A 17,776-nucleotide genomic window follows, 5' to 3' on the forward strand; every position below is an offset into this window, starting at 1 on the left:
CTTTTGTGGACACTCCGACGCGTATTGCCCAAGCTTCTCGAACTTGAAGCACCTCATGACCGACTTGTCCTTCTTCCTGCTACCTTGCCTTCGGACCTGTCACTAATGCTTCACTTGAACCGCCAGCCCTGGTTCCGGATTCGATCGTAACGTCCTGGAGAATCTTCGACTTCATCCAGTCTGCCCCGTCCACTTGATACCTGATGTGTCAAATCCCATGGCCATCGGTGCGAATCGTTTCGGCAGCCTCATCATGAGGATCAGCGACATCCATTCGTCATTGACGGGGAAGCCTTCTCCAGATGTACAGATGAAAAAAGGTTGTAGACTTCTTGAGATGTTTGTTTTCACTTTTCGGCTTGTTGTTTAGCCGGTTGCTAGGCTACACCAGTCGGTAGGAGCTATCCTGGGATCATAACCTGAAATGAAAAGCGTCTGACCAGGTGTAGTGACTAACAAAGAATGATTTATCGAGGGGATACAAATTCAATGCTTACTATGTTAACAGATGTCACCTGAACACTTGAAACTTTCAAGAGATCAATTCAAGGCATTGCGATTTATTTGTGCATTCTACTCGAAAAGAGACTCAGACATCCATGCCAGAAAGAGTTTCTCAGCTAAAGGCAGACAAGGCGGCGACCATGAACGAAGAAACGGCAAGCGCAAAGTCACGTTGGAGAATCTAGTGAAACTTCGACAATTCAGAATTTCCAGGAACCGACATTTTCTAGAACCGTTAAATGTAGTCTAATAATTTACCAATATGGATCCCCCACAACATTTTTTAGTCAAATAGACTATAAGAGCTTCTTAAAACCACCATAAAACCAAAGTAAAATGTATTTGGCTTTATGACGGTTTTCAAAACCTCTACAAGACTAATTGTTCATCAAAATGCTACTTGGGCCTGGCTTTCCTACTAACAAACAGTCTCATCCTATGACATTTGTGGAGACGTAGAGCTGAACACGGCCTCCAAAGAGCAAAGTTACCTAGCTTTCTTTCAGTCAACTTCTCTAAATCAAACAAATTATGTCGATAGCAATAAAAGTATTATCTTTATTTTGACTACAGTCATTGCCCGCACAACTCGCGCAGGTTCTGTTAAATTGCTTATGATCCCTAGAAAATATGTTTTGTTTTTTTTTTTTCAATATAAATCGAATGCCAGGTAGCAATAATGAGATTTTATTTGAGTCCATCAGTGTACAATGCTATGTGAAAACTAGGTATCTAGTTTGTTTGTGTTACAGGAGGGGCGTTAATTCTAGTTTGGAGATTTAACTTATGTACTTAGATCAGATAGGTTCGAGAAGACAGCAACGGAGATTCGCTTTTGAGTAGTACGTACAGATAAACAGTTGAACCTAGCGGCACAGACAAACAGACGTCTTCTTCTTCTTTGGCGTAACGTCCTCACTGGGACAAAGCCTGCTTCTCAGCTTAGTGTTCAATGAGCACTTCCACAGTTATTAACTGAGAGCTTCCTCTGCCAATGACCATTTTGCATGTGTATATCGTGTGGCAGGCACGAAGATACTCTATGCCCAAGGAGGTCAAGGAAATTTCCTTTACGAAAAGATCCTGGACCGACCGGGAATCGAACCCGTCACCCTCAGCATGGTCATGCTGAATACCCGTGCGTTTACCGCCTCGGCTATATGGGCCCTAGACAAACAGACGTAACACTTGCGAAATTTCTATCGACCACGCTTTTAACGATCATTTTAAATTTTCATAGTTGTGGTTTTCACAACCAGAGGCGCGCGCATCGTTTTCCTATGCGTTTGACGTTTCACACTAGCGCCTTCTATTGACGATATTGCACAACATAGTGATTCGTGCAACTTTTCCACCAGGTGATGGTAGTGTGAACTGGGCGATGGATTACCATGAAAATCGTTCAAGGTGTTACGTCTGTTTGTCTGTGCTAGCGGAAAGATACTAAGCTTGAAGGACAAGCATTGAACCAAGCCGCACTGTGGCAACTAAAACTAAGCAGTACAATGTTGGAATTCAAGCATCTCTTAAGCTAAATGTTCTTTAAAAAATTTGGAAGTTTTAGAATGTTTTCGATTACTGATCGGAAGATATTCGCGTTACCTCTATATTCTATAAGTATTGGGGATTTTTGAGCACTGGTTGTTATGAAATATGTACTTGTTATATCTATTTTGTCATGTACGGTTCTAACTAGATATTTGTTTCAGTTTTTCAGCTGGCTTCATATCTCTCTTCAGCCTGTTCGAACTTAGCTCTAATGGAAATGACTTTATTTAACACGTAGTCACAACCAACTCGTAACATTCGTTTATCTATTGTTGTTTCTGGTGTTTTATTGAAAAGCGTAACGCATAGCTTGACAGAGAAGAAATTATCTTTAAAGAATGTATTATTTTACTGTTGTGAAATTTGATGGCATAATAGGGCACATAGGGATGCCCACCAATCTCCTAATTTTCCCCAGATATTTCCATGTCCTCTTCTTGAATTGCCTATAAATACTTTCACAAAATTCCAAGAATATCCTCGAAGACTAGAAAACCCTATAGTTAGAAAGGATGTTCAGAGGGGTTTCAATAGATGAAGAAAAGGATCTTTGCAGGGATCTCAGGAGCGATTGAGGAAAAAAAGGTGTATAAAGGTCTTTTGGAGTCTTGGGGAGTCTCAGAAGGCTTAAGGTAACAGCAAAACGGGCTGTTAAAGAGACAAAAGGTGATCTTAGCCTAAGGGAGGGGGTACATACGAAGGTCTCATGGATGGTTAGGGGATGTCCATAGTCCATTCATTATGTAAAGGAATTTTCACGATTTTTCGACACCTGCTCCCTTCCTGTAAGATTTTTTGTATGAGAACTCAAATATTTTTGTAAGGCGCGTAAGATTTTTCAAACCCCTCCCCCCCTAAACCCAAGCCTAAACCCTTACGCAATTAATGGACAGCCCCTTGATATGGTAGAATAAAGGGAGACAAGCGTTTTTTAAAAACTCAATGGAATAGGAAATTTCAGAGGGTTTTGGGGTCAAGTGCTTGTTTCAAAGATATCTTCAGGGTGTTCCGGGTATTTCAAAGGAGTTTTAGGGGTTATATGATTTCAAATAGGATTTCTAGAGACTTCAAGAAATTATCTGGAAGTGACAGGAAGTGAAAGTGTCAGAAGTAGTTTCATTATGGATCGGGTTTCAGGATGTTTCATGGGAGTTTCAAAGAATTTTCAAGATAATCCCTTGAACCCTCCAAAGACTCTCTTAGTATCCCCTTAAATGACTCTGAAAATACCATTGCCTCTCTCTAGCAACTCTCCCCTCCCTCTTTCGCGAGTAGGTTAGCCCCTATGACTTATATGCCAACAGATCTCACTATATTCAACGTTGTTCTATCTTACAGAATGTATGGAAAGTTTTCGATAATTATCTTTAGAAAAAGCTCTTAAATGCACTGAATTGAACCTACACTACCTTTGAGACGAACGAAATTTGGCCTAAAACGAGTATAAACTGGAATTCACAGAAACACTACTTCAACAATGTAAATTTAGCATAAGCCTATCCGAGCTAGTAACAAAGCACGTAAATTAGCACATTTGTAAAACAAAATGCGATGTAAACAATAAATAGTTAAATACGCCTTTTCTGGTAAATACTCATCTGCTGTTATCAGGTATGAACGAAGAAGAAAAAAAAAACAAAAAAGAATTTGATACATCTCACCGATGATGCTTCGCCGATCTATCTACAGACTCTTGATGTGTCGGGATCGTTTCACCAGGATGCAGCACGCCGTCAGGCCGTTGGAGAATTTACCCAGTTCCGACATTGGCACCGTCTGCCGGGGAATGTCCAGCTTTTGCGAGAGGATCTGTGGGAGTTTACACACACGCAACATGCAATTAGGAATATAAAAAAATTGTATACCTATGACGGAAAAACTCACCGCCGCAGATTGGGGAATCTCTTCGCTCAGGCGATGGATCAACGTCCCGTTTACGAACAGCACGTTGGCGGCCTGTTCTTCCTGCAGTGTCAGCGTACTGTAGGTGTACGTCGCTTCCCGCTCGATTCGTTTCAGTATCTCCTGCGACTCTTTGCTTCGGCTAACACAGAGCACATCCTGACCCGCCATCGAAACGTAGTACTTGAGGTGATGGTGCTCGGTCACCTGATCGGGTGTGTAGAGGCGATTCGAAGATTGCGAAAGAAAAACACAAGATTAGTTTAATGGAGGACAAGTGACGTGCATGGCTTCCAAAGACAGCAATGGAATCAAAAGCAAAGTAACTTGGAGTCAACATTAGTAATTACAGGCAGTTCAAGATAACAGAATGTAACAAACTAGTTTGAACGACAGAATATAAATAGAAAGAGGTAGAAAGGAGAAGAAACGTGAAAAAACATCAAGACAACATACAAATGAATGATCGATGAAAAGTGTTTGAACAAATAACGTGCATAACTTAAGGTAAATGCTTTTCAAAGGATCTGTGTCATTTCACATCAATGCATAGAAAAAGGGCTTGAATAGTTTAAAAACACAGCACGAGGCATTGTTAATAGTTATTTATGTAAAGAGTTGCATCAGTAGTCGCACATACACGAAGAGTGCTGAAAAAATCGAATTTTGCAACGAGTTCCATATAAAATTTTATGCAATAATTTTGTTTTCATTATACAACTCATTTATGTTGCATAATGCTCATAATGCATCTCAAATGAGTTACATTATGAACATTGTGCAATTATTTTTTATTATGCAATTGATTATGATACCAAAATCAGTTATATTAAATAGAAATTATGATACTGAATTGGTCGTGTTCGGTTTCGCCAACCAGCATGTAGAGTCTGGGACCATTTGGGCAGAAGCACCTATTTTGGGCACTTGCTGCTGTAGCTCAGTCAATTTTCAGTTAATTGACTTAATTTTTGGAATACGGTAAGATACGCACAGTATCTAGCCATGTACAAAATTTCATATCAATTGATTTGAAATTGACTGAGTTATAGCAGTAAGTGCCCAAAATAGGTGCTCCTGCCCAAATGGTCCCAGACCCTACTTTGTTGTTTTGAGGCATGCGCCACTTTTGTCCGAACTTTGCTGCTTCGCGTTTCATGCGAGTGTACAGCTCTGCAACCGTTCCAAACGTTCTGTTGATAATGCCCATGTCGTCCGCAAAGCACACAAATTGACCGGATTTTGTGAAAATCGTTCCCCGGCTGTTGCGCCCGGCTCGTCACATCACACCTTCTAGAGCGATGTTGAAGTGTAGGCATGAAAATCCGTCACCTTGTCACAGTCCCCGGCGAGATTCGAATGAACTTGATAGTTTAACCGAAACCTGTACGCAGTTTTGCAAACCGTCCATCGTTGCTTTAATCAGTCGAGTCAGCTTCCCAGGAAATAATTAAATTAATTATCGATTTTTGCGGCTTAACCAGCCGAATGGAAGTTTTACTTTATTCCAAAAGCTAGACTTTACATATACTGGCGTGAGTGAGAAATGGACAAATTGAGGTGAAATTTGCGAAAAAGTTACTCGTCCTCTCGGTGAGACTCGAACTCACGACTCCTACTAGTAGGAGTCGTGAGTTCGAGTCTCACCGAGAGGACGAGTAACTTTTTCGCAAATTTCACCTCAATTTTTCCCAGGAAAGCCGTTTTCGTCCATGATTCTCCATAGCTCTGCGCGGTCGATACCATCGTATGCCGCTTTGAAGTCGATGAACAGGTGATGCGCTGGGACCTGGTATTCACGGCATTTCCGGAGGATTTGTCGTACGGTGAAGATCTGGTCCGTTGTCGAGCGGCCGTTGATGAAGCCGGCTTGATAACTTCCCACGAACTCATTCGTTTTAGGTGACAGACGACGGAATATGATCTGGGATAGCATTCAAAATAGTGATCGCTCTGAAGTTCTCAAATTCCAAATGATTGTAAATGGGTAAATGGAGCAGATTACCCCTTCTTTCCACTCCTCCGGTAGCTGTTCGGTTGCTCAGATCCTGACTTCCAACCGGTGCAGACAGGTGACCAACTTTTCCGGGCCCATCTTGATGAGTTCAGCTGCGATACCATTCTTACCGGCTGCGTTGTTGATTTTGAGCAGGTGAATGGCATCCTTAACATCCCTCAGCGTGGGAGTTGGTTCATTTCCGTCCTCCGCTGCACTTGCGTCATTGTTTCCTCTGTTTCCGTGGCCTCCCGTGCCTACGTTCTCCAAGCCATTCAGATGCTGATCGAAGTGCTGCTTCCACCTTTCGATCACCTCACGTCCGTCCGTCAAGAGGCCTCCGTCTTTATCCCTGCATATTTCGGCTCGCGGCACGAAGCCATTGCGAGATGCGTTGAGCTTCTGGTAGAACTTCCGTGTTTCTTAAGAACGGCACAGCAGTTCCATTTCTTCGCCCTCCGCTTCTTTTAGGCGTCGCTTTTTCTCCCGAAAGAAGCGGGCCTGCTGTTTCCGCTTCTGTTTGTAACGTTCTTGTACCTGTTTCTTGTATACCTATGGGCCTCCCAAGTCTGTTTTTATTTTTGGAACTTGTTTTCTCCGATCTGACATCAACCGTATTGACAGGTAAGAGACTGCTGCTAAGCTCTCTGATAGCAGCTTGACTGGTTACGGTTAGATGAACTCTTAAATTAAAACCAGACAGAAACAGCGGAGTTACAATCCGCAGCTCGCAATTGCAGTTTTAGTGGATGCATCATCGGTAGGAGTTGAAACGATCATCAGCCACAATTTTCCAGATGGGTCGGCGATGGTAGTTCAACATGTGTCCAGAAGAGATGGGCAATCAGATCCGGAGCCGTTGAAAAGATCCGAATCAGTGCAGTAAGGGAGTGAATCGTGGCTCTTCTCCAGAGAGAGTCGGATCACCTGTCCGCAAGCCTCTGTACGAAAGACCCGAGAAAATAACCGTTCGCAACTCTGCTATGGAGTGCTTGTAGCTTATTCTCTCAGACGCATCGTGTGCTTTGTTTGCGGACCACATGCGTGAAGAATTCACCAGGGGTCATAACAGGTCAGAACGCGGTTGGTAGGACTGTAGTGGTGAGGGTTCGGAGGCGCAGCTGTTTAGCTGTTTAGCTGTTTGCTTGGCGTGAGGAAAAAGCACATGTTGTAAAGTCATGACAGCTCAGTGCGGTGCAGCCATTCAATCCGTTCAGAAGATTCGGTTCACTAGAGTGATTGAACCGGCTCGGATCCGATCACTGAAGTGAGCCATTTTGCCCACCTCTTCCAGACCACTGGCATCCGCCGAACAAGCCAACAATCAGCCAGAACGCAAAGGATTTGCGATCATCTTCACCGTGACAAAATTCAACAAAGTGCATATCGGACGGCATTTCACGCTACAAATTGATCACGTACTGCTGCTCCAAACCTTCGATTCGTAGAAATGCATCCCAGTCTACACAGCAAATCGACTTTAGCGTTGGGCACTTTATCTGCTACTCTATAAAATACCGGCCGTCGATGAAACCAGCTTGATTACTTCCCACAAACTCACAATCTGGGATAGCACGTTGGCGGCATTCAAAATGCTCATCGCTCGAAAGTTCTTATACATTATCTTGTCACCTTTCTTGTGGATGGAAAAAAAATATACCTCTTTCCACTCCTCCGGTAGCTGTTCGGTTTCACAGATCTACCCACGAGCGTAGACAGGTGGCCAATTTTTCCGAGGCCATCTTAATGAGTTCTGCTGCGATACTGTCCTTATCAGCTGCTTACGACGTACTCCATATATCTGAAGTCAGAAGAATAACAGCTCCCAGTAGATGTGTTCCGATTTTAAAAAATATCTGAAAACCTTGCGGTTAAGCACAAAAACCTTTTAGCTGGTGGTATGTGTTACCGAATGGAATCATGGGGTAAGATAATATACATAATACTTTATTATCGAGATTCTCAGCCTATGGCTGGTTCATCTCTTGGAGGGTTTGGAGAGGGATTCGCAGTGAGAGGCCCACCTGGCGATGATTACTACAAAGTATTAAATTGGACACTATATCACTACAATACTATACAGAAACACAAATAGTTTCTAAACGTTAGTTCAAATCCGTCCGGGAGAGTAGCAGAGTCTTCAAGGATGCAAGTTGAGATTAGAACGGTCAAATATTTTGGTATAGTCCAGTATCCTTCAGAAACGATATTAATGCTGCTTCGTTGGTCGGCTCGTTCGCTACAGCATCTCTGATTGAGTGGGGAATAGCGCGATGATCACGTGCCGATTGGTAGCAGGGACAGTTAAACAGTCATAGTTGTGTTGTTGCAGGTTAGACATAGTTTGCGGAAAGGACCATGGTTTGCCATGTTATGAGTAAGATGACTCAGACTATGTCCCACTCGTAGGCGAGAAAGAATTTGTTGGTCGCGTCGGTTGGTTGTATCTGTCCATTTTGTAGGATCCTCTTTAATTTTCCTGATAAATAGGGAGTCCACTGGCGGACCATTCCTGGGCCCTGGATGAACGGATGATGGATTTGCACCAAGTCTTCAAGTCTGCTCCTGGGGTCAGGTCGGTGAAAGTGCGTCCGAGTCCGGTGAGGGCTCTGTTCGCCTCCCTGAGGAGAAAGACCTCTTGACTACCGGTCGTTTTTTTTTTCTAGAGGTATCCAATGGTTCTGCAGCATAGAGTCTTCGTGACCTGATAGCGGAAAGGAAGCACTCCAAGTTCTATACAGGCCGCATCTGCTGGGGTGGATGGGAGAAGTCCGGCGATTGACCGAATAGCTTGATTGTGTGTGGGGGCTGAACGATCGATGAGAGAGTTTCCAGCTAGTCCAAATATTTCAATTACGTAGAAAAGGCGACTATTGACGATAGCCTTAAGTATTTTGAGGAGAACGTCTCTATTGCTACTCCTGTGTGGTTTGGAGAGAGTGCGAAGAAGGTTGCTCTCCGAAGTTTAGCTTGCGATCCAACCGGACTCCAAGAACTGCAGCAGACTTTTTGTGCAGTATCCGGCATCCGCCTGCCTTTATCGGTGACGGCAACACTCGGTGACGTGATCGGCAGACATGAGAGACGACACTTTTCTCTGCAGACAGTCTAAATCTGGTTTGGGTAGTCCATCAGGAGACCGAAGATACTGCTGATTGGAGTTTTCGCCTTATGAACTTCAATGTACGGCCGATAACAACCAACACGATATCGTCTGCATAAACGAAGACATAAATTTCTTTGGGTAGCGTTTCGAAAATGCTATTCATGAGGATCAGGAAGATAGTAACCGCAATCACGGAGCCCTGTGGGACGCCTGTTTCCTCGGCTCGGATGGAGGAGTAGTTATTACCAATAGGAAGCAATCAGTGAAGTACTAGATTGAAAGTAGTGAGCTGGATTTTTGTATGGTGAGATGATCAGTTCTCCGTTTCTGCAATAAAATGGTGCAAACAGCTTGGGTTATATGATTTCTTGCTTAATTTGATGCTGTTTGAGCAAAAGTTTGGGTAACTGTGTTGTTGTATTATTTATTTCTTGCAACTTCAACAACACAGTTACCCAAACTTTTGCTCAAACAGCATCAAATTAGGCTAGGAATCATATAACCCACGCTGTTTGCACCATTTCATTGCAGAAACGGAGAACTGATCATCTCACCATACAAAAATCCAGCTCACCACTTTCAATCTAGTACTTCACTGATTGCTTCCTATTATGACGAATGGCTCGGGGTGTCCAGGCAGGCACGGTTATATGCCTTCGCCAGATCTAGTGAGGCAATATCAGCATGAGGGTTTTCGTTTATTGCGTCCTGAAGAACATCACTTAAGCCCGCAAAATAGGTTCCTGTGTCATGCCCAGGACGAAAGGCATGCTGTCGGTGGTCGAAAAGTTTATTATCCTCTAAGAAGCGACTTAATCGGCGGTTCACCACACGCTCTATATTTTTTTTTCTGGCACAGCACGTCAGGGAGATCGGTCTAAAATCGCTGGGTGTTGTTTGCCCTTGAAACGACGTAGGGCGAAGTTTAGTTCTGCCATTCGAAACGGCGAGTTTATGGGCGAAGTGTTAGTTTCTTTCGGGATTACAAGTTGATTAAGACTGTTGAGTGATACTTGATTACGCCTGAGAAAATCCATTTCATAGAGACCAAGAGACGAGAGAGAAGCGAAATGGTCGGCAAGGGCGTTGGCTATAATAAGCGTATCCCAAGTTGGCCCGCAGGGAAGCTGCAGAATCATTCTCTTGGATCTACGTTTGCCGTTCAAAGCATTTACACGGCTCCAGATTTCGGATGCGGTTTGATTTGCATTGACCCCCTCCAAAAAAAACCATCCAACTTTTTTGCTTTACGTCGCGTATTTGTTGGCAGCATTGGATCCTTTTAGAGTGGTAGGTCTCCATGACCTCTTGTTTAGCAGGATGATCATTTGGAAGACTTTTTGCGGCACGTAACGCTTTTCGTCGCTCCTTAATCGTTTTTTATGGCAGAAAACCACCAAGGGAGGGATTCACGACTAGGGTTCCCTGAAGATCGAGGAATGGAAGCTGTGGCAGCTTCCTTGACAGCCTTTAGAAAGTCATCCATGTTGTCCACGACTGGGTCGAGAATTTTCGAATTTATTGATTCCTGGAATTGTTACCAATCTGTGATTGTTCATATTTCCAAAGTGGACGGCGTAATATCGCTTGCGATTGTTGATCGGTTAGGATAGTGATCGGGTAATGATCACTTCCTATTGGATCCTGAGCTGTTGCACAGAGAAATCGATTAACTATACATGGGCTGGCTAAGCTGACGTCAATAGCTGAACTTGTCTGACCTCTGGTGAATGTGTGAGATTCGTCGTTGAGAATGACTAATCCGAAGGCTTCTGCAATCTCCAGTATTAGTAAACCCCTGCTGTTGGAGGTATTACTTTCCCATTCAGGATGGTGGCCGTTGACATCCCCACATGATCAGGATTGGTGTATCGAGGACTCGAAATACGTCCATGAGTTTTGATTTTAAATCCGGAATATTTCCGTTGGGAAGATGGCCCGATATAACCGTTGGAAGGGAAGGGAATGGATAGTCAAGTTTGACTCCCATTGAAGAACATGGTGAGGTATCCCGACTTGAACACCGATCGCAGCTGAGTGGTAGATGTTTCGGTTACATTTTAGATTCCACTTATACTGACCTCTTAAAGAGTTTTTCAGACCACTGATACTTATCCTGTTTGGTTCTTGAATTGCCAGGATAATAGATTGATGCTCTCTCACAAGAATTTCAAGGTATGTTATAAAAATAATAATAATTTACGTTCCACTGGATAGCCAGTGATCTTCTAGAGGGGTTGGGCAGAGTGTAACGAGAACGACCAGCCGAGGTTGAAGATGTCTGTCCAACTGAAGGTGAGTGGTAATGGACTTCAGACTGGTGAGCGCCTACTGTCGTTTCAGGGACATCTTTTTGTATGCCAGTCCCTAGTAGATCTGGCAAGACAGAAGGCTCTGCTGCAGAGATGGGAATACCCTTTTGTAGTTGGAGTAGATCGTATAATGTTGCATCAGACCTTGCTGTTAATGGCAGGGCGCTTCTCGGTCCTTCTGACGAGATGGCATGTTCGTCCACATTCAATCTATGTTGAGTGTTGGTCGGTAGATGATTCCCACGTCGTCCTTAGGGCTATAGGAGAAAACTCCCTTTTCCGTCCCGCTTCCGGCCGCCAAAGAGTGTCGTCCAGGGTTGTCCGGCAGTACCGGTGTGGAGTTGACGTCGGCACTGACGGTGCCTGGGCTGCTCAATGGCTTCACCGGGTACATTCGTTGAGCTCCAATGTGTTTGGATCTTCGGATTGCATATTTGTGAGGCGTAGTGGCATTCGGATCATCGGCTATGGTTTTGATGGGATGGGATTTAGGTAAAATTTTGCTAGTCCTCTCATCATTCGTGTGTTTCTTAGTGCCAATGTCAATTGGGTGGTGAGGCATTGTTGGGCAGTTGATTATTGTACACGTAGGGTAAACTTTCTGAGGACTCGACAGGCAGGGTCGTTTAGGTATCTGAAATGTAACCGGATGCGTTGAGCATCGGTTTATTTCCGAAGGGGATTTCGATGTCATCCGATTCGGGTTGGGAATCCATATCTTCCGGATCAATTGTTGGTGAAATGCAATTCTTGGAACGTTTGTGGCGCAGTTCGTAGTTGTCTGGTTTGGCAACCTTATTTTTAGGACCGATTTTTTTTATTATTCGCTGTCTAGGATTTACTCCGATCGGGTGGATCGACGACTTCCAAGTTTACCTATTGAGGCTTTAAGTACGTGAGTTTAGGTTAGAGGGTTTAATCGCAGGTTTCTTGGGAACGTAAATGTCACTGATTACTGCGACTTCCTTATCTTTTCTGGAACACTAGGCTTTCAGGGAGCGTATCTTCTGAACGAGATCATTGAATGTTCCGTGCTCCTTGGAAAGAGTCATCCTTTCTAGCGGTGGAAGTTTCAGTGCTGCTTCGAGTCTCTCGATGTGAGCGGATTTTTGTTAGTAGGGCTTCTATTCTTTCGTCTTTGCGCTTCATTTCCTCCAGCACGTTGTCCAGTTTGGTGTAGAGCACAGTGAAACGCTGGTCGTTGCTAGCAGTCACAACGGAGACCATTGATTGCGGGTTGTGCCTTAGTTCGTACTGCTGCTTAGCTGCTGGGTACGGAATTCCCATGTCGGCCCGAAGATGCTGAATGTCTCGTTCCTTGATGTAGGGTAATGGTTCCCATATTAAGCATGTGGCTCCCATTTTCATCCTACGAAAAACAAAGGAATGAAGCACTGTTTGTTTTGTTTCTTATTTTTGTATTTTTTGTTAGAAGTGAGCACGCATGAAAACAAAAAGAACGGAATCAATCGGTGCCGTAATTGCTTGTTTTCGAATAGGATGAAATTGGGAGCGTGAGATTACTGATGGAACACAAACCCTACATAGGACATTTTCGACTAGAGAGGGTGTGGTTCGTGGAATTGGAAGCAGCGGTACACGGATGTTCGCTGTCGATCTTGTGCATTCCAGAGCAATAAACGCAGGTTGAGTTGGACGTTTTTTTGATAGCGGATACGGGTGTTTTCGAACTGTCAACAGCAGTAGCAGAGCATAGGCGAGGGATAAAATGGTCGAGTAGGCATCGGATCCATCCTATTAAGATACTTTCAGAAGCGGTTGTACCGTTGCTGGTAAGAACGATGGTTGGAGTGTTGATCGTCGTATCTCCATCACGCTGGGTAATCCGACGCAACTGCTTAACACCTTGGGACTGTAGCTCAATGACCAGCTCTTACACACGCGCGCTGCGCTGCAACTGCAACAAAACTGCAACAAAAATATATTTCTTTACCCGCACACGAAAACAGTTGGTCTGCACAAAACGAGATTCCACTCATCGAGCGATTTCTCGGCTGAGTGTGAACAAAGAAAAAAACTGTTTAGGGGCCGTTCATAAACCACGTAGACTTTTTGGGGGGAGGGGGGGTCTAGCCAAAGTCTACGCTTTATACAAATTTTAAAATTTTTGTATGGACAAAAGTCTACGAGGGGGGAGGGGAGGGGGGGTCTGAGATGGCCAAATTTTGGTCTACGTGGTTTATGAACAGTCCTTTATTGTTCGATCTTTCCACAGCACATACGTGCACTCCACGATGTGGATAGAGTCAAACCTACGATGAGGTGAGAACTTGTCAGGGCCTGAACAATACACAGCTTCTCATAGGTTGTCGACTCAAATTATAAAGTGAAGTACTAATTCAAAAATTTGAAAAATAGGGCTTTAAAAAGTTGTTTCATGGTTTATAACGTTTAACTCATCAACCATAACTCAAGATCGCAAAGCACGTACAATATACAGCTTCAGTTTACGCTCACAGCATTCACAAACAAGCCAAGCATAGATGCAGCAGTAAGATTGTTCGTATTTTAGTTTCAACTCTCTCGCTAAGAAAACTGGCCAAAATTCAAAAGCTCATCACAACAGCAGCACAACAACGAACAATCAATCAACAAATGTGTGTCTATTCAACGTTTTTTTGGTTTTAGTAAGTTCAACACCTGAATCACTCCATTGACTAATTCCAACGTGATCGGACTAGCATCGAAATTCATGTCCTCTACCTACGGGGGAGGGGTGGTGGGAGGTGAGGACAAATTTGCATTGCGAACGCACGCACAAACAGACACACGCACACGCAGCCAATAACGGACGGAGACACCAGTGGTGGGAAGAAATGGTGTGGTAAACGAGAAAAGTGGAACCGGAAACAATGGGAACGGGGTGTGTGTGTGTGTGTGTACACAGTGTTGGGTGTGGAGTTCGAATAAGGTGTGGATGGAAGAAAAAAGGAAAGAAGAAAAAGTGGTGAATGCATATTTTGTAGTGGTTTGGTTAGAAATAGTTAGTAAAATTAGTAAAATCTAATTCTACACTTCTATCTAGATGGGTTCTAGTCTAGAGAGAGAGCGCGAGCGAATGAACATTATTGTACAGTGAGGTATACTGCCTATGATCGCATAATTGTCCCATATGAATAGGAAACCCAGCAAAGATGGGACTGATATGCGATCATGGGCAGTATACTGTTCTGAACATATTTACACACACACAATAAGTAACTTGAACTATATGAGTCGAAAAGCTTTGGCATTCAAAAGCTTGTGCCTTACCTTGATCGGAACACAGGGATACTCGGGGAAGGCGGAAGCCACTGCACGCGCTCCGGCTTCGTTGGTCCACTTGCTCAGCCCTACGAAGAACTCTCGGCCGGTGAAAAGGACATCTCCTCCGTCGAGGCGAGCGTTTTGGTCGGCGATTTCCGCTAACGGAAGATCCAGCTCCTTGCGGAGCACCGAGCGCACCGCTTCGACCTATTATTATACATTATTTTAAGTTTAAAAAAGCCTACAACTCAATCCATAGAATTCTATTCTAGAATAGTATTAGTGTTATGTACCTCTTTGAGTCGGTTGGGATCGCCGGGCCGGCAAATCAAAGCAATGCCATTGCATATCACCGCACAATCTTCCACGAATGGACACTCCGGTAGGTTCTCATCCGGTGGCAACTCCAACACATCCAGTCCCAAGTCGCGCAGTAATCTAAAACATACAACAGAATGCATATCAGTTCGTCGTTCGTTAATAAAACACGTTCGAGCCGTTAAAACACCATGAAAGCAACGACAACATTCGGCAGCGGCGGCGATTACGATCTCAATTACCGTTCATCAGCTTGCCGCCGCAGTAACCGAATATGTAGAAATGTGCAGGCAGGGTGCTTCTGGTCCGAGCCGCACAATTTATTCTTGCTGTACACTTACCTCACGTACGCTTCATGCTGCAACTTTGCTTCTTCCAAATCGATCTCGCCTCGGGTGCGCAACGATAGGGGAATTCTGTAATTGAAGAAGCGTTCAATTTAGAAAACGATTTCGTAAACAAGAACAAGAAGGGTATGGCGGGCACCTAGATCTCCCACAAATTGAATCCATTTCATTTCGAGAATCGTAATGGCTGCTATGATCACGAATTTAGAGCACAGCCTACCAAACGCCATCGATTTTTCTGTTCCACACCCTAAATCGTACAAGGCCACTATCCTAGATGGCTATGGTCAAACAGCAGAAAGGTGACATCATTGCAAATGCACTCTCTGATTCTGCTGCCAAATCCACATAGAGATAAAATTAATCTTACTACTATTTTATGCTAATGACTTACCTGCAAGTTATTGCGTGCGTATACCGGAAAGGTGACGACATGATAAAAGCGCTTCCAAATCGGGCCGTCAATAAGCTGTAATTACTTAGCACTCGGAATTCGCCACACACCCTTTCACACACTAAATATTCAGTCTTGAACGCCACCGATGCTTCTTTCCAGTTTCCTCCACAAACACCTCGATGACCACGCAATCACAACCCACGGCACACGAAAATCGGATGCATCCGATGGATAATAAATGATCTTACGCACTTTAGCATCCACCCACCGAACGGAAACGTAGTGAAAAGTAACACGTATGGGAAGGGAATTACGGTACGCGTACCTACAACGATTGCAGAATAATAAATTTATGAATGAAAAACGACTGTGATGCCGATCGACGACGACTAGCGTTCCGCCAGCAAACCAACGGGATAATGCGTGAGAACTGTCACAACAATGCAGCGGATTACACCGCGCGATGGGTGGCTAAGGGTTCCAAAAACTAGTCGGGCATTACATTACACCGCAAACATCAACTTTGTTGATGCAATGTGCAGTACTAGAACAAAGTGGAACACGGAAAAAATATGCCGTCCGCCGTGTTTGAGAAAAAAAAATAAATATTGTCGTCGCGGTTGAAACCCGAAGTTTCCTCACACACGACAATCGAATTTTCTCAAAATCTATACGTGAAACCTAACGTCGGACGTAGTGCGCTGGACAGCGGATCTGGCCCTCTATCCAGCGCACTGTGCCCGACGTACGTCCGACACACGGTTTAGGAGAAACATCGATTTTCGCGTGTCGAAAATTCCGATTTTCAACTGCACGAACAATACAGCGGTCGTTCGCTCGTTGCAACGCTTTTTAGTTGCAAGTCCGCTCATTGATTGATGCACCAAGCGAAAAGAAGAAGAAGTTTTGACATCCAAGCGGTGTGCCGTCGATGAGATCCTCGTCGTTGATTGGTCGATGGATGTAAACGGCACACCGCTTGGATGTCAAAACTTCTTCTTCTTTTCGCTTGGTGCATCAATCAATGGGGCACGTTCGGTGTAGTACTAGATTTGTAGTAATGAGCTGAATTTTAGTATGGTGAGAAGGTCAGTTCTCTATTTCTGTAATGAAATGGTGCAAAAAGCGTGGGTATTATGTTTTCTTGCCTAATTTGATGCTGATTGAGCAAAACTTTGAATAACTATGTTGTTTATATTGCAAAAAATGGAGAAAACAACAACACTGTTGCCCAAAGTTTTGCTCAAACAGCATTAAATTAGGCAAGGAATCATAATACCCACGCTTTTTGTGCCATTTCACTGCAGAAACGGAGAATTGACCTTCTCACCATACTAAAATTCAGCTCATTACTACAAATCTAGTACTTCACCGATCTGTCCTATTGCAAAATTTGACTAGTTTTTGCAATAGGACAGATCGGCGAAGTACTAGATTTGTAGTAATGAGCTGAATTTTAGTAAATATGGTGAGAAGGTCAATTCTCCGCTTCTGCAATGAAATGGTGCAAAAAGCGTGGGTATTATGATTCCTTGCCTAATTTGATGCTGTTTGAGCAAAACTTTGGGCAACAGTGTTGTTGTTTTCTCCATTTCTTGCAACATAAACAACATAGTTATCCAAAGTTTTGCTCAAACAGCATTAAATTAGGCAAGGAACCATAATACCCACGCTTTTTGCACCATTTCATTGCAGAACCGGAGAATTGACCTTCTCACCATACTAAAATTCAGCTCATTACCACCGACAAACCGACGTGCCAGCTCATACAACTTTTCCAATTTTTCTTGGCAAATAAGTTCTCCTTTTAATCACTAGCTCCATCTGTTCGATGATTTACACAGCTTCCTCTTTATGTGTGCGTGCGTACAGGAACTTTACCTTGTCAAATTATTTTGCACATTTTGAAGTAATAACCTACATTGAATGTTTTCCGCAATAAGAAGACATTTTGTTATGAACGTTGAAATTAATTTCATCCGGTGAAAGATTTTATGTTTGGGATATTTGATTTCGGACTTATTGACTATTTTGTTTCATATATCGAAGGATTTCTTTGAATAGCTTCATTGCATGGTT

General features: G+C 43.6%; 1 protein-coding gene across 1 annotated transcript; it reads right to left on the minus strand.

Annotated features, from left to right (window-relative positions):
- Positions 1-1,033: 1,033 nt before the first annotated feature.
- Positions 1,034-16,119, minus strand: LOC109423547 (N(G),N(G)-dimethylarginine dimethylaminohydrolase 1). Its single transcript, XM_029876915.2, has 6 exons — positions 15,695-16,119; positions 15,295-15,369; positions 14,929-15,073; positions 14,642-14,842; positions 3,937-4,161; positions 1,034-3,861 (listed from the first exon to the last, which is right to left on the minus strand). Exons 1-6 carry the CDS (start codon positions 15,733-15,735, stop codon positions 3,736-3,738), a joined length of 813 nt encoding a protein of 270 aa, XP_029732775.1. The 5' UTR covers positions 15,736-16,119; the 3' UTR covers positions 1,034-3,735.
- Positions 16,120-17,776: the final 1,657 nt, after the last annotated feature.

The sequence above is a fragment of the Aedes albopictus genome, chromosome 1 (genome assembly GCF_035046485.1).
Source record: "Aedes albopictus strain Foshan chromosome 1, AalbF5, whole genome shotgun sequence".
Lineage (NCBI taxonomy): Eukaryota > Metazoa > Arthropoda > Insecta > Diptera > Culicidae > Aedes > Aedes albopictus.

Bases quoted from the DNA above. Each gene is read 5' to 3' on its own strand.
- LOC109423547 (XM_029876915.2), bottom strand. From the start codon at position 15,735: ATGTCGTCACCTTTCCGGTATACGCACGCAATAACTTGCAG. The intron at 15,074-15,294 runs GTAAGTGTACAG...TGTATGTTTTAG, and splicing joins CAGCATGAAGCGTACGTGAG to ATTACTGCGCGACTTGGGAC. The intron at 3,862-3,936 runs GTGAGTTTTTCC...AAACTCCCACAG, and splicing joins AGATTCCCCAATCTGCGGCG to ATCCTCTCGCAAAAGCTGGA.